The following is a 23,649-nucleotide window of genomic DNA, read 5'->3' as shown; positions in this document are numbered from 1 at the left end:
GCCATGGTCCCTCCCAAGATCGTGCCCACCCACAGCTATTGGTGAAGGTGGGGGAAGGAATGCTGGTGGGACAGCCCTGATACTGTGCGAGCAGTAGTCATAATATTGGTATCAACAGTAAGCACAGCACTGCAAGAGCTGCTGTGGAAAATCACTACCATCCCAGACCCACTACAGATGTTTTAAAAATCAATGAGAAATGGCTCAGGTTATGACAGTTCAAGAAAAGACATTTTTGCATTTTATTTACATTGCTTTTCAACAATTGTGGAACTTCATTTGTATTTACAGAGGCTGTTACATCCCAGTATTGATTTCCTTTGTGTATGGAAAAATTTAAAACAGAAGAACTAAACATAGTAGTGACTCTATACTAGGAATATAGTATTTTACCTGGGTCCACCCGTCTTGTGAACTCCAGGTGAAGAAGGTTGTGGTTCTTGCATGTGGGCTGGCGAAAAAAGGCAGGGATTGGGGCAGTGTGTGTATGTGTGTGAACAGATGCCAGGCCTCCAGTGGGCACAGAGCATGAAAGATCCTTACCTACTGTCACAGGAAAAGATGACGAAAACTCTCTTTCAAAAGCTTACCCATGGTTTGTGCAAAACTATCAGCTGTCCCATCACTCAGTCTAATTTTGATCAATTGCAGGAGTCACAGGAAAAATCGGTTAATACTGCCTGGTATTTCAACTCATTTCAAAATTGTAAATGCTGTTTCAGTTGAATAGCCACACAGGTATGTTCTGCTTAACTAGGGGATGAGAGGTTGGAGAGCTGCCTCCTAGAAAGAGATCTGGGAGTTTATGCTGATGGCAAGGTGACTGTGGGTCAGCACTGTGCCCTGGCTGCCAAAAGCGCTGAGCAAGCCCTGGGGTGCAATCAGGCCACAGCATCACTGGCTGTTTGGAGGAGGCAATTGTCCTGCTCCACAGTGCACTGGTGTGGTCCCACCTCGAGTGCTGTGTGCAGTTTTTGGCACCCAATGTAAGAACATCAAATTGCTGCTGTGTGGCCAGAGGAGGGTGACCAAGATGGTAAAAGGCCACAAGGGCAAGACTGACTTAGGAGGAGCAACTGAAGTTGCTTTGTTTGCTCAGCTTGGAGGACAAAAGGCTGAAGGGTGACCTCATTGCAACCTACAGCTTCCCCAAGGAGAGCAGCAGAGGGGGAGGTGCTAATCTCCTCTCTACACAGTGACCAGGAACAAGACATGAGGTGAAATGGAGCTGTGTCTCAGTGGGAGCTCAGGTTGGGCATTAGGAAAAGGTTCTTCATGGAGAGGAGGTCAGTCATGGGGACAGGCTCTTCAGGGAAGTGGTCATGGCCCCAAGCCTGTTGGAGTTTAGTGACTGTCTGGACAAGGCGATTTAGGCATATGGCTCAGGTTTAGGCTATCCTGTGAGGAACAGGGAGTTGCACTCGATGATCCTTATTGGTCTCTTCCAACTTGAAATATTCTCTCTGACCTATAACAGACCAGCCTTTGGCTGAAGAAGGCTGGAATGGAGTAGGCTCTGGCTCCTCTTCCAATGTTGATGTCTGCTTTGAGGCACTGCAGAGGGGATATTTAAGAGACAGGAACTCTGCACTTCTAATGAGGCTTTGTTCTAGCAGTGAAATTTCTTACCTTGGACACTCAGGCCCAGTTGCTTCAGGATTACAACAGGAAAGCAGAAGCAGGTGGAAAGAAATCAGGTAGGAATTAATTGACCATCAAAGTCTTTCCATTTATTACCAGCTTCTTAAAAACAGGACAAAGCCAAAAGGTGACACAGTCATATTAACTGAGGATTTTTAAAACAATAATGCACCATGCAATTTTTTGTATTACCAACAGTAAAGACATCTGTCTTCTATGGTGATGCATCTCAATAACCAAACTTCTTCCAGTGAATTTGTGTCAATGATGTGATAATGTAGGACACCTGGCCACCCGCTGCTCTCAGTGTAAACATTTAGATGGTCAAACCTGGCTTTATTTACAAGAGTTTTCATACACGACAAATGTCTTTTTCTTCTAAAATTATATAAAATGTATTTAAGAAAAGGATGACAACACATAGTTCTATGAACAATGAAGGATGAGGAAGATTATTAAAAAGTTTAACTAAAATCAGCAAATAGTTAAACTGTGGTAAAGTTACAAAACAACCAACTCTTGTCACTGATTACAGGGATAAAAAGCAGTTCAAGTCTCCAAGCCAAGACATTGTGACAGCAGAAGAGCCAACCAATTATTCTTTGATATTTTGCAGTAGCCTTAACAAGTGAGACTCAATAACCTGTTGAACTAAAGCAGAGAAAAAAAATCAGGTTAATTAGTGTTCAATGTTTTTCTCCTGTTTTTAGGGTTATACTATTTTTTCCTGGCAGATGCCAGCTTTTCCTGTACAATCATTCAATAAAATCCAAACAAGAAGAAGTTTACTCTGGGAAAAAAAGTTTGCATCCCTTCAGAAGACAATGCAAAACCAATGCACCCAGTAAGGCCAATGATGGGTTTTGGAGGTGGTGACCCGTTTGCTGGTTTGAATAGGCAGATAGCATACAGAAAGCAAATGTTTAAGCCTATTAAATAAGAGTCTATTGGGAACTACTTCTGTGGAACATTTTGAGATTGAACTCTTGAAGCAGTCCTACATCTAGAGGAGAGTTACTGTTCCTCTCCACAAGCACAGGCCTTTTCCTGGAGAAGCCAAATGAGCAGTGCTGGGCTTACTTTTGCATTCAGTTTGTTTCTCTGATGGCAGACATTTCACAGCTTTCAAAATGATGACACCATGAGGAGTCCCTTTGTTGCCTCTGCTTTCCAGCCAAATTATCGGATCCTGGCACTGCTACCATCTGCCTACAGAGCTGCAGTGCATCCGACAGAAAGGAGGTTTAGCAAACTGTACCACATCAAGGCAATCAACAGCACACCCCATGGGGTGAGGGGTTCCGGCGGGCTGCAGGCCTCTACCACTGTCTGCTAGAACACACACCCCTTTGCACAGGCTCTTTGTACAGCAGCTCTGCTCCCATTATCTCCATCATGGCTTCATCACCGTGATTTGTGCCTACAGATGCAGATCCCAGGCCAGTGACATTTTCTTACTAGCTACCTGACTTTCTGAGTCAGAGATGGAAATTCCTACCCATTTTGGGTAGGATGGGGATCTTCTTACAGCTGCCAAACCTGTACTAGGCCATCACAGCAACTACACAAAAAAAGGAACAGTAAAAATAATAATTAAAAAAACCCAAAGAATTTACATTTGCAATACTCACCACTCCTATAGCCCAAGGCTACAGCCAGATCCATGGAATTATAGCCAGCATCTGTTTCGATAGTTGGGTCAGCACCATTTTCTATGTAAAACAGGAAAACAAACCCACATTTCTGATAATGAGCACTGACAGTAGACTATTGCTGAAAATTCGTTTTTGTCACTCTACTTACCAAGGAGAATTTTTACACATTTCACATGGTTCCCATGTACTGCATATAGCAGAGGTGTGCCTCCATTCTGAAAAAGCAGAGAAAAGCCTTAAGCACTTAATGACTGAGCAGTCTATGTTTCTAATTCCTTAACACACCAGTATGCTTCTATGTACACTTAAGAAACTTCACACGCTTTATAAAAATGAGATTCTGCTTTGGTTCTTCTGAAATTCCACATTTTTTGGCTACTGTTTAGGCTGTAAGCTCACCCCTCTACAAGGGCTCAGCGTTAAGTCTCATTAGAATTTTCTACCAAGAAGTTAGAACTAGTGGGGCCAACTTCTCTTACACTGTGGAAGTTTTGAAACACAGGTATTTCAGAAGAGGCAGAACAATTTTCAGATCCAAGCCAGTGCTGTGCCCCATTTCAAGTTTCTGACCAAAGTACCCTCTGACATAAATCCAAGCTAAAGTCTTACCCAGTCATACTCATTGACATCAACTCCACAGTCAAGCAGCATTTTGACAATATCTGTGTATCCTTTACTGCACGCCAGTGAGAGGGCACTCTCTCGCCCTTTCCCTAAAATCTGAGGATCTGCACCCTGAAATAATAAAAATCAGATTAACAATATTTTGGGTTTTTTTAATGTGAGGTTTTACACAGAATTTAACACTTTGAATTACATCGCACCACTGACAACTTAGGAAGGCAAATTGAGCTAAAAAGTAAACTAAAAGCAAATAAAAGTAAACAAATTTTAAAGCATGGCTTTTTTCCTTACGTTCTGAAGGAGAAATTCCACAACTGCTATTTGACCATGAGCTGCAGCCCACATCAGAGGGGTAAATCCTTCTTCATCCTTATGATTTATTACATTTTCTGTTTAAAGAAAAATACAAACTTAATAATCTCTTCACTAATGCCCTGTATGAGCTGTTCAAATGCATTGACATATCCACGGTAAATGAAGTGAGGTATCAGTGTGTACTAAAAGTCATTCTCACCTTAGCTTTAAAACCAAAGCTCTGTCCCAATGGTGGTGCAAATATCTTTGTCTAAGAAAGAAAAAAATATCCAACTGACTAAAGTAAGATTTAAGATTTGACTGGTTTTTTTTAAGCTCTGTAAATCAAGCTCAGTTTTCACTCAGAAATGTTACGAGTCGGGCTTTATCTTTGGAAAGAAGAGAAGGGCTGCTCAAAAAATATAGAAGTGTGTTCTGTATTATGCTATAGAAAGTGGTTTTTTTTTCAATAGTGAGCCACACCAACCGATAAAGAATGAGCTTGTAAAGCAAAGGTCATATAATCAATAGCATGTCTTGTGCAAACAATTAAAGTCTACTACTAGGTCAGCTGGAGGAAGGAAAAAGAACCTTTTTTTAACATCGTCTGACTAAAATAGTTGAGTTAGATTTTTTTTTTTAATATCTAAGTACTTAGAAAAAAAAATCCCACGCTTATTACAGCACTTTTACCTGTTACTGACACTTTGGGATCAATTGCTTTCCACACACATGGCTCGTTACAAAGGATACAGACTTGTTGACTCACTCCCTGCTTTGCAGTAAACAATTCAACAAAGGTGCACTGAAAGCATGGCAGATTACCAAGAGCACAATAGGAATGCACTGTCAATAGTACTCAAAATCAATATGTTATGTAGAGATAAAATTTTGTGTATGTGTTATGGGCACACAGATGTCACACTGAAGGCTGTCACACTACTCAGAATAAGTAGCACTATGACAGGTGTGAGCCATTAAATTACCAACATACAGCTCTGTACGTTGATCCACTAGATGGAACTGGGAAGACACCATTAATATAACTGTGGTTTAAATCACAATTTTAAAAAATTGACTCTAGAACTAACAGACTCTCCTTTCTCATTTCCACAGATGCTTTACAGTCAGACTGTAGTTTGGAGTAGTCATTCTCCAAAAAGCTCGTGTTTCCTTTTTGCTAGTCAGTGGAGACATGGCTGTGATTTTGTTGATCACACCTTTTGGATGTGACGATGTCCATCTTCCCATTTTATTCCTAAAAACTAAGTCTCTTGTGCAGGTCCCTTGGCCTTATTTTGCCTTATGGCAAAGCTGGCTTTCGGAATAATTTGGAACAGTTTCTCTCCTGTCCCAAAAATATCTGCTGTATCACTCCATGTAACGATGTCATCGATGTATGGCAGGCATTCTGGAGCTTCACCCTATTCCAGTGCAGCCTAGTTCAGTCCATGACAAATGGTAGGGCAGTTGATTCCACGTGTACTGGACACTCCTTCAAGTGGAATCAAACTGTGTCCTGCACTCTGCTGCCGATGGAATTGATCAGAATGTGTTGGTGATGTCAGTGATGGCATACAACTTGGCTTCCTTTGACTCCAGTTCATGTTGGAGTTCCAGCATGTTTGGCACTGCAGCACTCAGTGGCAGTGTGACTTCACCCAGGCCACGATAGTTTCCTGTCAGTCTCCACTCTTCACTAGACTTTGGTGCTGGCCATAAGGGTGAGTCCTGCTGATCGCCCCTTGGCTCTACAGTTCATGAGTTTATGGATGGGATTCAGAGAGTCATGGTTGGTGTGACATTGCTGCCGGTGCACTGTTGTGGCTGTGATGAGCACTTGTTGTTCTTTGACCATCAGCAACCCCAAAACAGAAAGGTCCTCTGAGAGGCCAGGAAGGCTGGACACTTGTTCAATTTCATCTCCCTCCAAGACAGCTACAATAAAGGCTCACCGGTACCCTTTTGCGTCCTTGAAATACCATCTGCTGAGGTAGCAGATCTATGGCCAGGATGCAGAGCAATTTCTCCACAGCTGCAACGAGGGAGGAAGAGAGACTTTCTCCGTACTGCCAGAGTCGGACAGGCAATTCACCCACCGTTGGTCCCTCTTTGGCTTTCAGCCCATTGCTGTCAATGTGCAGGCACGCAACAATGGGGCACTCTGTACAAATGACTGCCACACAGCTCATGGGCACTGGACTCCATCTGGATCCATGGGCAACTGCACATTGGCTGGATGGCAATCAGGTTCTGCCTCTTCCTCCTGCTCTTGTGATGACACATCTTCATCTCCTACTATGTGAACTGATCTTTTTGGTGTGTATTTATGCTTCTGTACGGGGGTGACTAATACCAACATGTGTTGATCACCTGGTTCAGCTGCATCACCCATTGCCAGGGTTTGAGTAGCTGCAGTGCCTGCTGTCAGGGTTTGAGGAGCCATGGTGCCTGTCATGTGGGGTTCATCTTCAGGCGGTATTCTGAAACAGTTGCTTAACCCTAAACAAGACTTGAACCTCCATTCAGCATTCCTAGCAATAAGACTATGCTGCCTTTGACATCCCAAGGATATTCACAATCTTCCAAATTCTCAAGTGCTGTTGTAATTAGCCTGGTGGGGAGGGTCAAGATGTGGGAAGACATCTCCTCCATAGGTTGTTTCTCCAAGAACAGGTAAAAGGCATAACAGTTTCTGCTAAAAGGCTTCTGAATTGTGGAAGTGATAGCAATGTGGAGTATAAACACCAGATTAATTTCATGACCAGCACTTCTATCTTATCATATGCCAGTATTACCAGGAACAACAATGTGGTAACCCTGGCCCACCTTCTGACAGGTGAGAAACAGCACATACTGCAAGTAAGGCATTACAGAACACAGCTTTAAGAACAACCACACCAACTTTCAGAGCAAATGAATCAGCATTGTGACCAGTGACTATTACATCAATACACTGAAAAATTAAAACAAATTTGGTTTAATGTAGTCTGGTCAGATCTGTTATTATTACAACCCTTCAAGCTGAATGTTTGGTGCCAGAAAGGACTGTTGTGATTTAACCCTAGACAGCAATGAAGCACCAAGCAGCTGCTCGCTCACTCCTGACCCCCTGCTCCAGTGGGATGCAGAGGAGAACAGAAAACAAGCAGAACTTCTGGGTTCAGATCAGATCAGTTTAATACTTGAAATAAAATAATAAAATATAACAACCACATTAATGAAAAGACTGAAATAAAACTCAAGAAGGACAAGTGATGTACAAGGCAACTGCTTGCCACCCACTGACTGACTGCTTCCAGTTTTTTCCCCCAGTTTTTATACTGGGCATGATGTCACATGGTATGGAAAAGCCCTTCGACCAGTTTGAGCCAGCTGTACTAGCTGTGTCCAAAAGCAGGACAACAAATTATCTATATAGCTGGGAAGCAGGAGAAGGAAGGGATTTACCTACAACTCTTATTAGTCCTAATGTTTAATTTAAGACCCAAACCATAGCAATGAGTAAATAAAAGTGATGCAAAACAATAGTACACATGCACAGAGAAAAGACACCTCAAAGATCTTTCAATCTGCACCACAACTGAGTATTTTTTAAAATGAAGCTTCGGGGAAAAAGTCAAGAACAAGAAGGGACAAATGCCCAAATGAAAAAGGAAGGCATTTAACCTCCCTGTGCCCTACCTTGTTCAATCCGTGTGGCCAGATATAACATCTCTCCCTGAGCAGCCAGCTGATGAACTGATAAAGCTGTTAAAAAAAGAAGCAAAAGCATGCATTACAGACACCATTTTTCATTCTGCTACACTTGGAGCTGGGCATAATGTCTACAGAACTTGGATCTAAGAGCATAGATAGGTTTTACCTTGTAGTCTGAACTGGAATCACTGTCTTGAAAACCTAAAAGCTTCCAAAGAGTTTCATGGGTTTAGATATTTTTTTTAACCAATGTATAAATCACACTAGAAAGTAAAATGATACTTACTACACCGACTCTTTACAAGGAAACACGGTCTCCTCTCTGCTGCTTGGTCAGCAACCAATATTCATTATCAAATGAAAATAACCTTTTTCTTCTTTAAAAAAAACCAACTACACAGCCTTAATTTATCAAATGACACATAAGAGATCACAAACCATCAGGAGACCTGTCACACTGCTCAATAAAGCCCATAGCATGACTCACTCACTACAATGTTTAATACGTCAGATATTACAAAACTATAGACAACATGACACTTAAAGGGGAAGAAAACCACTGTAGGGTGGGGTTTTTTTGGCTTCATTTTAAATAAAAATGTACCAAACATTAAAAGCAGAATAATTCTTAAGGGATTACGAAGAAAAAAATCTTTGCTGTCAACGTTAACTCTGAATCGGTGCACTGTTTTGATAACTACAATTTAAAGCAGGTCTGAAAGGTGGTCAAGAGAGAATATACAATAAGTGACACAGATTACAGTGTAACAAAATTAGGTAATGATTACGTAATATCATAGAATCATAGAATGGCAGGGGTTGGAAGGGACCTTTAGAGATCATCTAGTCCAACTCCCCCACAGAAGCAGGTCAACCTAGATCAGGTTGCATAGGAACATGTCCAGGTGGGTCTTGAAGACCTCCAAGGAAGGAGACTCCACACCCTCCCTGGGCAGCTTGTGCCACTGCTCCCTCACTCTCTCAGTAAAACAGTTTTTTCTTATATTTAAGTATGTAAATGTTCACTGTCCTCTTCCTATGTGCAACATGGAAGTTTGATTTTTTTTCAGAAAGTGTACTCTGTGTTGCAGCTCCAAATTAATTTTTCTCACACAAGCAGCAAGGTTTTTTTGTATTAAGTATCAGACTTGTACTTTACAGAGGAAGTAATTTATAGATGAAGTAAATTAGAATTAATTTATAAATAAAATGCTTGACAATTATAATAAACCCCCTCCAAAATAATACTGCTTTCCTGATATTCAAGATGCATGATGATCATAATGTTTGCAGTGATCTGTAGTACGTAGTAATCACCTAATTTTAGTAAATTTTACAAGATACATGCGCTCTGAAAACAAGTATATGAGGTACTTTAACTTAAAGCTTAGAAAGGATAAAAAAAGGTAAGGATTTTTCGAACAAAAAACCTGGATCCTTTCTGGAAAGCAAGCCTTAGCCATGAATTCAATACAGTAGATGGATTCGTCCTTTATAGTTGGAATAATGTGAATGTAGACAAGCCTACCTGAATGATTTTTTCCTGTATTGAAGTTCATTACAACACCAAAAGAAAAAAAAAAAACATCAGAAAAATCTGTCAAGCATCTAACATCGGTTCACAAAATAATTAACAGCAAGATGGAATGATACTTACAGTTTACAAGCAGAGGTGTCGTAGAGACTTCGTTCCCCCTGTGTTTATTAGTTAGGGTAGTTGATTGTTTTATTGGTGAGAAATGCTTCGTGGTTGACGGAGTATAAACATGTCTTACTTGGATACCAGGGGAAGGAGAAGTGTGGATGTTGCACTCAGCTACATTGAGCAGAGAAAAGAGAACAAGATTTTAGTACTAGTAAGAGCATTAAAAGCAAACTACAGATTAGAAGTTCAACCAGAAAAGTACCAGTATGACAAGATCATTAAATAACTTGTCAGAAGTAAACTTTGTGACAAGGAAGCTTTTCCACTGTGTATTATGAGAGCTGAATAAAGGGCTGTATGCATTTCTAGCATGAAACAAGCCCTATACATTCAGCATGGTTTAGCGTCAGAGACACGCTGCTGTCTAACTGAGGTAACCATTTGCTTAGTTTTTAAATGTGTCTGGCATGAACTGGTCAGGCAGGACATCTTCACTCAGCCTGCCATACCTTTTATGAGTGCTTTCCAGCACAGTAACATGATACAGCTCTGGTCAGCCATGCAGCCAAGCAACTGCTCAGTTTGCTCCTTCACCTATTGCCCAACCAGTCTGCTGCATGGGTGGAAACAACCTTCATTAATTTTCTTTACCCATTTTCTTCACCAGGACTTTTTCCACTCCTGTTGGATAAAATTGCAACTGTGCTATGAATGCCTTATGAATTCTTATCCATCAGGAAGAGAGATATTCCACACTAACTTACATAAAATGCAGCAGCAGTCACCACCTCAGTGCTGCTCAGTGCTGCACAACTCAGTGCTGCTGTATTAATTTGTATTAACTTTTCTAGCCTTCTATTAAGAGTTGAATGGCATTTTTTAACAGAATATATATACACACACACACACACATATATACATGCATGTTATCTTGGCTACTCAAAAGTAGCTTTTAGTTTTGAGAAATAGTTGAGAATCAAAGCACTTTTTTAAGAAGCTAACTGATTAAATACTGGAAAGACATACTGAAGGATTAAAATCCATTAGTGGCTAATGTGATCTGACACCAGTGTGCATTAGTAATTAATGACTGCAAAGTAATTAACATACATTGAATTCACACCATAGAGAATTTCACACATTCAAGTGCAAATCTAGAGAACCAATTGGTAGTAGGGAGTAACACGAAGAAAAATGAAAAGCCACTTTGTTTGATAATAGCTACAGCTGCCTTAATCAAACTAAGAGACCTACCAGGGATTTTTGACCTGCAGTCCCTGGATCTCCAGGACTAACTTGTAAGGGGTGCACAAATGTTACGTAAGCAAAACAACCCTATTGCTGATGGGTCTAAATTCGCCCTTCAGGTGTGCAGCTGCAAATCAAAGAAGCTTGAAAATTATAATGACTGCACTGCAGCCCTGAACACAAACCAGGGGAAGCACCAAAATCCACAACAGGTCTATATTTTTGTTACCTACAAGAAATGGGTCAAATTCAGCCTTGTGAAAAGATGCATCACTGACAGTCTGAAATACGACAGCAAGCACCGTAAACCACAACTGCTAAGGGGAAAGAGATGGAAGTCCTAATTCTGCTCTCTATTAAAATGCTCAGCCATGAAAAAGTATGGATCGGTTCTGATGAAGCTGCCCAACAATGGCCGGAGATGAGCTGCAGGGATCCAGAAGAGGACCAACACTTGATTTCAAGTAGCGTAAAGCTGACTTGGCAAGACATGGCTACAACTACAGTCTTTGTACAGCTATAGCGATAAACCAAAGTTAACTACATGACCTATGTTATTTTTGTCATCATACAAGTGAAAAGATAAAATGTGCTGCAGAAAGCTACTGAAGTGACCACAAAGTGCTTTCAGTAGTGTTTTCTAAAGTTACGTGTCCAACGATGTGTAGCATCTTGTAGGACATGATATACAAAAGAAGTAAACTCAAAAGCAGTATCAGCTGTTATTAAGTTAAATTAGAGTCTCTTTTTTAAAGCAAGATTAAAATATAATGTTGAGGGAAATTAACTTTATCAGGTATATAACAAAAATGTTAGGGAAACAAATATTAGAAAACTGTTACTGATTTACACACATATGAGGCAGAGTATTTTTTTAAATGTTAACAGCTTAACAGGATGACATAGTCCACACATAACAATTTATTCCATAAAGGTCGACCTTTAAATAAAACAGATGCCACTTCAAGGTCAGAGTTAACTTGGTCTTGAATATTTTTACTGTCCTCTTCATTCAAAGACTTCACAAATCGCGAGCAGACATTCATATCAAATCTGTTGGGCAAAATGAATTTCATTCCCATGGCGATGCTCTGAGCTGGGCCTTCTTCTGTGCCACAGTCAAGCTGATGCTCCACTTTAATGTCTGGCATGGATGGAAGGCTGTAGCTTGTAGCACACTCATCCACAATTAACTGGGCTTCAACATCTAAGTTTGATGAAGATGCCATGGCCTCAGTCATGTAAAAGTTTTACGCAAAATGTTTCTTCATAGTTCCAAGACAAGAGCAGTTCCAGCCAACCAAGCTCTATCAAAAGAGATTTGGATGTTTGAACAACCTGCAAGTGAACAAATGTAAAACAGGTTAGCAACATCCTGGTGAAGTAATGCATAGAAATACACCAAACTTGCCATCATTCTTGCTTATGGCATTTGGGTTTCATAGTCAAAACCTTGGTGAAATATCAGTCTTACTGGTGTCACAAGCTACTGACCAAATCCTCCATTTAAATTTTAATCACTTGGACATTTAAGCCAATTCTGTAACTAAGCCAACAGGGGTTTAGGTGACACCATATTTATGCCAAGGCAGGAACAAGCATTAAGCACAAGATAGATTTATTTCCTAAAAACATTCATAGAATCACAGAATGGTAAAGGTTAAAAGGGACCTCTGGAGATACCAATCCCCTGCTAAAGCAGGTTCACCTCCATCAGGTCACATTGGAACACATCAAATGGGTTTGAAAACCTCGAGAGAAGGAGACTCGACACCTTCCATGTGCAGCCTGTGCCACGGCTGCCTCACACGCACAGTAAAGAAGCTTTTCCTTGTGTTTATGTGGAACTTTTTGTGTTCTAGCTTAGGCCTACTGCCCCTAGTCCACTAGTCTCAAAGTAAAATCTCTTTATAACTCTAAGTCTTTTCATAATCTGAGAAAAATAAACGCAGTCTACCTTGTGTGCAGGAAAACCACCTTTCAGATCGATGCCAGTAAAGCATTCCAGAAGACGGTGTTTTTGTTCAGCACCGGGGAAGCCTAGCGGCAGGCGGAGCTCCGCCAGGTGGGCAGGCGGAGCGGCCTGGGAAGGAGCGGCCTGGCCGCTGCGGGCAATCCCGGAGTCCTCGTCCCGCTAGCCCAGCGGCGGAACGGCGGAACGGCGGAACGGCGGAACGGCGGAACGGCGGAACGGCGGAACGGCGGAACGGCGGAACGGCGGAACGGCGGAACGCACCTGGTGCGCGGTGAAAGGCCGCAGCCGCAGAGCAGAGCGCCGGCGGCCCGGGATGCAGAGCGACAGCCCTGCCCCGGATGCAGCCTCGCGACCCCGCCTCCTCCCGGCGCCGCCGGCTCTGCTGCTGACGGGAAGGGGGAAGTGACGCCCGAGCGCCCGCCCCGCCGCGGTGGCCATTGGCTCAGGAGCGTCGGTTGCTGGTGACGCGCTGCGCACACGGCTGCGGCGGCTCTCCTCGAGGAAGGCGCAGGGCTTGGCGTGGCGGCACCGCACGGCGCCAGCCTCGGCCCCTGAGGCGGCGCAGAGCGGAGCGATCAGGTCGGATCGGCCTCCACGAGCTTTCCCCGGGCGGACATCCGCGGGCCGGAGCGCGACTCGGCGGCTGCCTCCGCCCCCATTGGGCTATGGCCACGTACAAGCCGGTGGTGGTGTCGGCGTTCCCCAAGCTGGGGGAGAAGATCACGCAGGACACAGTGTACTGGCGCGGCTACAAGGTAGGAAGCTGCCCGGCCCGCGAGGCGTTGGCAATGCGGGGTGCGAGGTCCACACTGTGCCGCCCAGCGAGGAGCGGTTCTCCAGGACGGCCCCGAAACCCGCAAAAGGAGTTTCTTAGGAAGCGAGGCGGACGCGTGGCCCAGGCCGACCAGCAGACGTAGTTACTGCCTTAGAGTATATTTTTTTAACTGTTTTTGAGCGACTAAATTACATCTTGGGAAGAAGTGCTTGTCTGTGAGGGCGAGCCGGCAGTGTGCCCTCGTGCTCAAGAACGCCAATGGCATCCTGGGATGCATCAACAGGTCGAGGGAGGTGCTACTCCCCCTCTCCTCTGCCCTGGTGAGGCCTCATCTGGAGTCCTGTGTCCAGTTCTGGGCTCCTCAGCTCAAGAGGGACAGGGAACTTCTGGAGAGAGTCCAGCACAGGGCCACCGAGATGATCAGGGGACTCGAGCATCTTCCCTATGAGGAAAGGCTGTGTCATCTGAGGAGGGGAGGAGCTCATCAACACTTAGAAGTATCTAAAGGGTGGATGGATAAATACCTAAAGGATGGGGTGACACTTTTTCTGTAGTGTCCAGTGCCAGGATTAGGGGTAATGGACAGAAGTTGGAACAAAAAAAAATTCCACTTAAACACAAAGAAAACCTTTTGCATGAGAATGAAGGAGCACTGATGCGGGCTGCTCAGGGAGGTTGTGGAGTCTCCTTTTCTGGAGATTTACCAAAACCCACTCAGTCCTCTGTGAGCTGTGAACCTGTTTTAGCAGGGGTTGGACTGGGTGATCTTTATAAGTCTCTTCCAACCCCTGCCATTCCGTGATTCAGTGGTGAAGCACTGGCACATGTTGTGCAAGAGATATGGCTGCCTCATCCTGCAAATTTTCAAGGGCAGGCTGAAGAAGGCTTTCCTCAACATGGTCTAGAAGAGCATGTCCCTGCCTGTGATGGAGTGTTTGGAACTAGATGATCTTAAAGGTGTCTTCCAACCCAAACCATTCTGTGATTCTATGATTTTTAAACATGCTTGGGTAGGTAAGGTTGTTTTTTCCTCGAAACATGTAACTAATGGGTCAGTTGTAATGTGTGAATTGAAAAGAAAGAAAAGAACAGAAAAAGCCTTAATTCAGTAGGATTGTATTAAAAACCAGTTTGATTCTTAATGGAGTTTTGAGCTTTCCACAGTAAGAATATTTTGATTTTCTGCTTTCTTTTTCTCATGGTGCGTTTATGCCTATTTAATGATCTTTATTGCAATTATTTTATTAGACACCTGTTCAGATAAAGGAGTTTGGTGCGATAAATAAAATTGACTTCTCCCCAGTTCCTCCGTATAACTATGCTGTCACAGCTTCCTCAAGGGTAAGTGGCTTTCCTGTGGTGCTAATTTTCTTGTCCTTCATTTGGTAGCAGATGAACAAACTCAATGCTCTTGTTTTCCTAGATCCACATTTATGGTCGCTACTCTCAGGAACCAATTAAAACGTTTTCTCGCTTCAAAGATGCTGCTTATTGTGCCACATACAGAGATGATGGCAACCTGCTTGTTGCTGGCAGCGAGGAAGGTAGCATTCGCCTCTTCGACATCAGTGGAAGAGCACCACTGAGGCAATTTGATGGCCACACTAAGTAAGACAGCATTGAGTTTTGTTTTCCTTTGTGTGCATAAGCTTTTTTGGTGTGTTTATGTCTGTCTTGCTGTGCCTGGTGCTGAAAGCCTGAATCACACTTGCAGGTATCTCACATAGATCTTCCTGAAAAGTAGATTTTTAAACTTAATTTGAAATTGGCATGTCAGGGTTTTTGTTTTTGTTTTTTTTTTCTCCTGAATTCTAAAAACTAATCAGGTACATGGAAGAAAAAATACATTTCCTAATTGAGGTAGGTGTCTGTTAATATGTTGCATAGACATAATGTTGTGACAGCATGACACTGACAGGCATACTTTATGTGATGCTGTCAGGAAAAGAGTTCTAAAAAGGGCCTAAACAAAACCTGGAGAAATATACCAGGAGGTGGGGGAATGCCTCAAAAAAAAAAATACAACAAAGCAAAAGAAAATAAAGGGCATGAATGCAGAGTGGGATTGGGGTTGTGGTGGGGAAAATGCATGATGGCAGGGTGGGATTGGGATGGGGAAGGAGTTAGGAATTCTGATGTATGAGTGAAGATAAGAGAATGGTAACACTTAGATTAAACAGATTTCTGTGCTACCTAAAGCAGATACATGTGCTACATAAAGCAATACCTGCTTTGTCTGTCTAGAACAACAACAAATCCCCCTTCACTGGAGAGCACACAAGCAGACCTTAGGAGTGTTTCTGTTTGAGGTCTGTGTTGATCAGCTGTTATCTGGTGTCGTAACTACTCAGTTAACTCTAACAAGATTTAGAGTGTATTTTCTGCCAAGGTCATTTGGGTCTGTTGGGATCTTATGATAATACAGATTTAAGTAGTGACAAGAAGAGTGCCCAACCCAGTCATACTTAAAATTTACTATTACAGTTTTTTTCCAAAGGACAATACTAGTACCTGCACCTCTTAAGTTACAAAAGCAGAGTTTAGAGCATTTGAACGAGCATCTGGCAGACCTGTAAAACCTTTAAAACAAATAATACCAGCGCTTAGGTCTGTCAGCATGACCCTTTCCCATGTGGAAATGTTAAAACTAAAGTGTTTTTAACCTCTAAGCAAGACTTTGTAACTTCCAAGAGTAAACGTTTGGCACTCTTAAGTCATAATACTTTATTAAGCTCATCATACAGACCAAAGCTTCTGGAAACAAGTATGTGTTTTGATGTGGGTACTTTGTACTTCTAGAGCTGTTCACATCGTAGGCTTCCTATCTGATAAATACCGAATATTTTCTGGTGGTGATGATTATTCGTCAAGTCTGTGGGATATTCCGAGTGCTACAGAAATTGTCTCATACAGTGAACACACTGACTATGTGAGATGCGGCTGTGCGAGTAAAGTGAATGCAGATGTCTTTATAACAGGTTTGATTTTATTTTTTTATAGATGCTTCCTGGGATTGAATTGAAAAATGCAGAAAGATGGTTTTCTATACAGTAAAATCTTGTTTAGTGTATTTCAAACATGGAGAGTCTGTCTTCTTACTCAGTGCTTACTTGTTGCCTTTTCAAGCTTTACACTGCTAATTTTTAGCTTACTAGGGGTTACAGGACTGTTCTGACTATACCAGAAAGATTTGATAAAATCCTGTGATTGTATCCTTTAGTTGGGATCGACTGAAGTGTTTTGTCAGGTTTCTGGAAGAGGATGCTAGTTCCATTGTAGTTTACACAGCCCAAAGCTGGCAGAGTAAAAAAATAAAAGCAAGGAATTATTTGAAACCAGTTGCTTTCAGTTTTCCTAGCAGTAGTTTTTGATTAATCTGTGGTGAATTAAGACTTAAATTACTTTTAAAGGTTGTTGCTAGGGATCCCATTACAAGACTTATGAAAAAAAGACGGCCTGAAATTAACCAAGGTAGGCCATGAGGTGTTTGTTCTAACTGTATGGTTTAAAATTGTTTCCATTTAGCAGGAGCAACTTTAGATCATAGGACATGGTTGATTTAGTTCCTGCAATAATTAAAATTGTGGCACTGAAGTTATTTATGGTATTATTTGCAGGTTCCTACGATCATACTGTGAAGCTGTTTGATGCACGAACAAAAAGTAGTGTCATGACAATAGAACATGGCCAGCCTGTGGAGAGTGTCCTTCTATTCCCTTCTGGTGGGCTTCTAGTATCTGCAGGTATTTCAAAAAGATAGTATTCATTTCCTGTGGCCCTAATTTGAGAAATACTTCATGTGCTTCTTTCTTGTGTGGTATTTTCTTTGGGTAATGAAGTAGTAAGTGATGTAACCAGCTGTGTTTCTCAAAGATCTTACTTAGGAATCTGTGTTGATCTGGAGGACCAAGGGTAGGGGCCTTTTTGACTCTGATTTGATTTTCTTGTAGTTGGCCCAAGAAAAAAAGACATTTTTAATGTGATAAGATACACACATTAAGAAGTCCAGTGCGAAAGTGAGGGAACGAATATTCTTAAAAGATTTGGAAGAGGTGGGGTTGTATTTTTCTCTTAATGATGATGATGCATTTTGAGTCTCTTCTTGCCGTTCTGTCGGAAGTCCTGTAACCCAGAGCTATGTAGTTTTGGAGTGAGATTTTTTGGTAAGGATTATGTTGAGTCATTCTGTGTCTGCAGAATGATGTAAAAAACCCAAAAGCCTTGTAATATGTCTTGTCCCAGGAGGTTGGGTCATAATGGATGGGGATGTTGGATAGGTACAGAAGAGTCTATGTTACAGAGAAGGCACTGTATCACCAGACATGCATAAATGTGTGTGTAAGTCAAACTGTTTTGTCTTCTTCCTTCTCACAGGAGGTCGATATGTCAAAGTTTGGGATGTACTAAAGGGTGGACAATTACTGGTTTCACTTAAAAATCACCATAAAACTGTAACTTGTTTATGCCTGAACAGCTCTGGACAAAGGTTATTGTCAGGATCCCTGGACAGGTTAGTATATTCTGGGGCCTTGTTGTGATTTAAAGTATGTAGGACTCTTTCCCTTTGAAAGTTATTGTATATATTGTATAATGTATGTATTGTAAATTATATTTACAATGTGTGATTTTGTGCATGGTTCTTGGGCACAAACACTTTTACCTGTTCAGAGATACAGCTTACGTGAAAACATGTCTTGGGGACAAGGTACATACTGCAATACACACTAACATTTTACTAGCCTGAATGTCAATACAGGTTGTATGTGCTGTTTCGGGATGTGTGTGGGAACTTTTGAATGAGCATTCATTTTTCTGTCTTGAAAGTAACTGTTACTAATTTTAATATTGTTTAAGTGTATTCACCTTTAAAGTGCCCGGTTTTTGTGTCTCTGTGCTGTTGCTTTTTGTACCCAAGGTGTATTATGTCCTCCTTGCTGTTTTTGTTTCTTTTGAGTTGCTCAATCAGTTTTTTCAATGAGCTGATGCTCAATTATCTTTGAGATACTAGAAATACAAAGTGGTCTGAAATGACAGCATTGTTCTCTTCCTCCCGTACTTCCAAGGCTTCCTCAGCCTTTATGATTACAAGCTGTAAGCTGAAGGATCACACTAACTATGCAGCTATCTGTCATTCAGTGTCCACAACGTGACAGTTCATATTTCTTTTAAGATAATGTTTTGTTTTTCTGCTTGTTAAATGCTTCCTGCCTACAACCGAATCATTAAAGAGCAGCTGTACCTGCTAAAAGTTTATCTTTTAACAGAACCTTAATGTTGCAGCAAAGACAATAACTGAGCTCAGTGGTAGTCTGAAGGGTACTTTGTATAAATACTTGCTTTCCTTAAATGATCTGTAGAAGTTGAGAGCGATAATGAAGTAACAGAGTTTTAACCATTACTCTTCTCTGTAGGCACGTGAAAATTTACAGTACTACTTCCTACAAAATAGTCCACAACTTTAACTATGCAACATCCATCCTCAGTCTTGCAATGTCGGTAAGTACATCAGAAATCTTTCTAGGCAAGTTAATTACTGATACCTTTCAAGTCACTAAAGTAATTGATTTTTCCTTTCATTTCTATTGAGTGTTTCAGAAGAATGCTGTACATGCAAAGTAGGATGACTGAATTTTATTCCTCTTGAGTAAAAAATGCATTAGGAGGTTTTATGTCTAACACATTCAGATACTAGATGTTATTTGATTACATCTATACAAAATTGTGTGTTTATCCAGGTCATTATATATCACAGTGAAAGTATTCTGTTCAGAAGGAAAGTCTTTGGGCTTTAAGAGGCTTGTACTCATCTTTTGTGTTTCAGGAACCTTGTGAGTCATCTTGTGTGACAGTAATAAAGGAAAATAAGTAGTTCATTTGTTGGGAAATGTAGAACAGGGTGAATTTGTCTTAAAAGTCTTTGGTGTTGTGCTAGTCTGAGTAAGATGTGAAGAGAGAGCATAAACAAACTTTCTTGCCAAGACGTGTGTCTTAATGTGTTGGAATCTCGGAAACATTTGAGTTGCAGTTGGTAAGTAACCTGCTGGCCATAAGTTTGGAGGCTAGCACCACTTCTTCGTATAGTCTCCTTCTTATGTATATAAGAATATCAGTGAATGGTATTTTGAGAAATTCTTACTTGGTTCTTGAAATCCTGCTTTCTGTTACAGGTTTCTCGTATAAACTGAGAAACAAATTGTGTGGCATGTAATAGCCAAAGGGAGTTGTACACCAGTGAAAAAGACAAAACTTACAAGTTATACTTGCAGAAAGACGATAACATGTATTTGAGCTTGCTTCACTACTCAGGCTGTAGTCCCTCTAGGTGTTTTTTACAGGTTTATTAGATGGATAATGTTCCTTACAATCATAGCCTGGTCATAGCTGTGGCTGTTTTGAACAAGATGTTTGACCACAGGACTTCATAGAGGTACCTTCCAGCTTAAATTATTCTGTGATACTGTGATTAGGGCATTGCCATGAAGCAAAAAAATTTGTGAGTCTTTGTGGTAGAGCATACACCATCCAAAAAACCACTAGGTTCCTAACTCTGTAATTTCTTCATTTTAGCCTCAAGATGAAACTATAGTTGTAGGCATGACCAATGGGGTGCTGAATGTCAAACACAGAAAACCTGAAGAAAGTAAAGAAAAGTCTGGAAAGAAGAGACAACCAGCATATAGAACGTATGTGAAAGGAAGGACTTACATGCCGAAACAGGTACAAGGTGGTGGGAAAAGGTATTCTGAAGCACTCCTCAAAATTTCTTTTTGTTTTTCATTTTTTTCCTTTTGAGAGTGACAAGTTGAAAAAAGGGAAGGGAGGGAGGATACAAAGATGTATAAGGTTGTTCATGGTAACACATCTAATCCGTTGTATGTGTGTCTGTCTTATTCTGAATTCATCTTTCAATTCTAGGAAGATTTCTGTGTTAGTAAGCCTGTAAAACGTGTTTTGAGGAAATACGACAAGCTGCTGAAGAGCTTTCAGTCTTCCAAGGCCCTTGATGCAGTATTGGAGGTAAAGGCATTGGGTTTTATCTCATCGGAATTGTGTGGTGTCATCTGACATGGACTTTTCTGTATGTCAAGCAAATTTTATTTCAATGTGCAACTGGAAAGGAATCAAACTTTTGTGGGTTCTGTTTTGGTTTTGCATATGGCCATGTGTTTTGCATAAAGATATTACATTAATATTAAACCCTTGTATATGTCCAGCCACCCATCAGGCTTTACACTCCTGAGGTTACGGTTGCAGTCATGCAGGAACTACATCGCAGAGGAACACTGCGGAGTGCCCTTGCAGGTCGAGATGAGAAGCAAATTAATCTCCTTCTTACCTTTGTGGCAAGGTACTATTTTAACCTCAGTTCTCTCTGTCTGTTTTGAGACCTATATTTCTTGATAGCTTTTGCCACAGAGTCTGAACAGATCACAGGTGGAACACTTGACTCAAATCTCGCATCTTCTGCTTTCTGAGATAAAGGCCTGTGATAGTACTGAAATAATTCAACCATTGACACAGAACAAATTTGCTAATAGTATATGAGAGTATGCTTTACTGGTTTTGTCAGATGTTCTACCCTTAGTGTGTTATTTTCTGTCTCTTCTAATGTTGCAGGCGTGTCATTGAGCCTAGGTTTACCCCTATACTGGTGACTGTCGCAGACATGATCACTGGTAAGTGAAACACAACACAATAGTCTCAAAGCTTTAGCTGACTTGGAAATAAGGTAAAAAGTGATACATTTTTAAGAAACCAAACCTTTATGGATTTGTCAGTAAGTATGTTCTTGGATGTCAGGTGAATGATCCAAAAAGAGATACTACCAGATAACTTTGACCACAGTCAGTATCTGATTTGCACCAGTTGTAGGAAGCTCCTCAGGCATCCTTTGATACTTTGCTTTTCTGTGCTTATATAGTACAAGTGACTTCGGCCCTGCCAATGAGATAAAAGTAGCATTTGATGTGATAAAAACTTTAGTTTCTGTTAATTTGAGTTCCTGTGAGTCCATACCAGTAATTAATGCTGTTTTCAAGTCACCATTAAAGTGTGTATCATTTGTCCACAGTGTTGGTCTTGTGCCAGACGCCTTAAAGACATCTCGCTAATATAATTTTCACTTTTTTCTACATGTGTGGATTCTTAAGTGACTTTTTTTCTTTACAGACATTTATCACCCTGTGGTTGGGCAGTCAGCAGTTGTTGACAGACAATTCTTGAGACTTCAGGAAGCTATAGGAAAAGAGATTGACTATCAAGAGGAACTACTAGAAGTTTTGGGAATGATGGATACACTGTTTGCTACTTTTACTACAAAAAAATCTATGTATCTAGAAGAAAACAAAAGCAACGGTCTTACAGAGACCATTGAAACAAATAGAAATAACTGACTGATAGCCACCACAGCAAATTGCTACAAAAATACACGACCTCTTCTCCTGATAACTTTTTTTAATAGTGACTTTCAAGGCAAGCCGCTCTGTGATGAAGTGCTGTATTCCAAACTATGTTTTGGAATAGGCCGAATTACTGAAGACAGCAAAAGAAGGATATTTTCAAGATTTTCCATGCAATATTTTGCAAATGAGTGAATTTTAAAGTTTTATTCCAAAGTTAATGTAACTTTTTAAGGAGGGGTTTGTGCATCCAGTACTAAGTCATTATTTGATTTAGAGAAACAGCAATCTTTAGTTTTTATTTAATAGACAATAGTCAGGGTTTGTCTAATTTTAATATGTAGTTATCTTTATTTAAGGTTAATATCCCATCTCATGTGCTTGGTCGTAGGACTAAAACTGCTTATGTACTTGCTAAAACGTGACAACATTTTGGTTTCTCTCCCTACATCTCCATCACAGACTTCCATGAATTAATAGGAAATGGCAAAAAAAATAAGACAAGTCAAGAAAACAAGTACATGACTGTGTGTATTAGTTTCATTTTTTAGGTACCACAAATACATTTACAAATTCTAGTTGATATCATGAATATGGCGACAGGCGTGTTAAAGTGTCAATGCTGTATCTGCCTTTCTGCTCAGGGAGTTGAACATGTGGAAGTGGAGGAGGAGAATGGCTACTAGATGAGCTCCCAAACCTCAATTATTTTGTGGATTGTGATGCTGTTTCCCCACCTGAAAGGTAGCTTAGGATCTGGTAGGTGTGTTGCATCATCAACTGAATTTACAAAGGGATGTTAAAATTGCTCTTACAAAATACCTGTTATTCACACTTCTGTTGCTTCCTGCATCTCTTTCACCATCAAATGAAGTGAAAATAGATGATGATTGTCTCTGGTTTTTGGCGTTTTGGGTTGTTCAAGTATTTGGTTTCAGATACTATTGCTGGCTTTCACTGTACTTCCAATTAAAAACTGTTTTTTCCCCATATTACATCGTTGGTGTGTTCTTTTTGTTGCACTCCATTTAACAACTTGATGTTTGGTCATGGAAGGCTTCTGAAGCTGAAATAGTTTTATTTAATAGACACTTCTAATGCAATAAGTTTTGACACTTGGCATTGCATACAGAAGGACAAGCAGGTGGGGGTTAGAGTGTGCTTACTCTCTTATTTAGCATTATTAGCTGCACTTGGTGTTTGATTAAACCATGAAAAATTTCAATGATGAAGTCATAGGTGGTACTTTCCAAGTGGCTATTATGTAGTTTGTATAGACTCACTTTCTTACACAATTTAAAGACAGGTGAACAAGGACATGACTCATTCCAAGTGAAACTTCTTGGTGATCGCGTGGAGAGGGGCACTCTCCAGTGCCCCTAAGCATTCATAGAATGTTAAGGGTTGGGAGGGACCTCAAAAGCTCATCTAGTCCAAACCCCCTGCCAGAGCAGGACCACCTAGAGTAGGTCACACAGGAACTTGTCCAGGAAGGTTTTGAATGTCACCAGATAAGGAGACTCCACAACCCATCTGGGCAGTCGTGACCTGAAAAGGCAACACATCCTTTGGGAGTGCAGAGAGTGTAAGGCTGGGTTTGCAGAGTTCTTTTAACACCTAAGCACAGAGAGGCCTTACTGCCTAAATTTCTTTACCATTTTCCGGAGTACTGCACACTGCCACCAAGAAAGCCA

The 23,649-nt window shown here is 41.1% G+C and overlaps 2 protein-coding genes across 3 annotated transcripts; one reads left to right on the top strand and one right to left on the bottom strand.

Annotated features, from left to right (window-relative positions):
• Nucleotides 1-209: 209 nt before the first annotated feature.
• Nucleotides 210-13,234, bottom strand: ANKRA2 (ankyrin repeat family A member 2). Its single transcript, XM_062017604.1, has 9 exons — nt 12,764-13,234; nt 11,747-12,144; nt 9,571-9,729; nt 7,899-7,964; nt 4,212-4,309; nt 3,906-4,031; nt 3,445-3,511; nt 3,273-3,353; nt 210-2,292 (listed from the first exon to the last, which is right to left on the bottom strand). Exons 2-9 carry the CDS (start codon nt 12,045-12,047, stop codon nt 2,237-2,239), a joined length of 954 nt encoding a protein of 317 aa, XP_061873588.1. The 5' UTR covers nt 12,048-12,144; nt 12,764-13,234; the 3' UTR covers nt 210-2,236.
• UTP15 (UTP15 small subunit processome component) lies at nt 13,024-22,947 on the top strand. 2 transcript variants are annotated; one of them, XM_062017603.1, is made up of 12 exons: nt 13,024-13,536; nt 14,805-14,897; nt 14,980-15,164; nt 16,356-16,534; nt 17,174-17,299; nt 17,931-18,066; nt 18,968-19,052; nt 20,124-20,273; nt 20,472-20,573; nt 20,771-20,904; nt 21,174-21,232; nt 21,726-22,947. In XM_062017603.1, exons 1-12 carry the CDS (start codon nt 13,447-13,449, stop codon nt 21,947-21,949), a joined length of 1,563 nt encoding a protein of 520 aa, XP_061873587.1. In that variant the 5' UTR covers nt 13,024-13,446; the 3' UTR covers nt 21,950-22,947. The 2 variants fall into 2 exon arrangements, with proteins under 2 accessions (XP_061873587.1, XP_061873586.1); XM_062017602.1 differs by lacking the exon at nt 13,024-13,536 and adding an exon at nt 13,568-14,566.
• The last annotated feature ends 702 nt before the right edge of the window (nt 22,948-23,649 follow it).

Source organism: Colius striatus, chromosome Z, assembly GCF_028858725.1.
Source record: "Colius striatus isolate bColStr4 chromosome Z, bColStr4.1.hap1, whole genome shotgun sequence".
In the NCBI taxonomy this organism is placed as follows: domain Eukaryota; kingdom Metazoa; phylum Chordata; class Aves; order Coliiformes; family Coliidae; genus Colius; species Colius striatus.
Note: the sequence above shows the minus strand (reverse complement) of the source record. Positions and strands in the feature narration are given on the sequence as shown.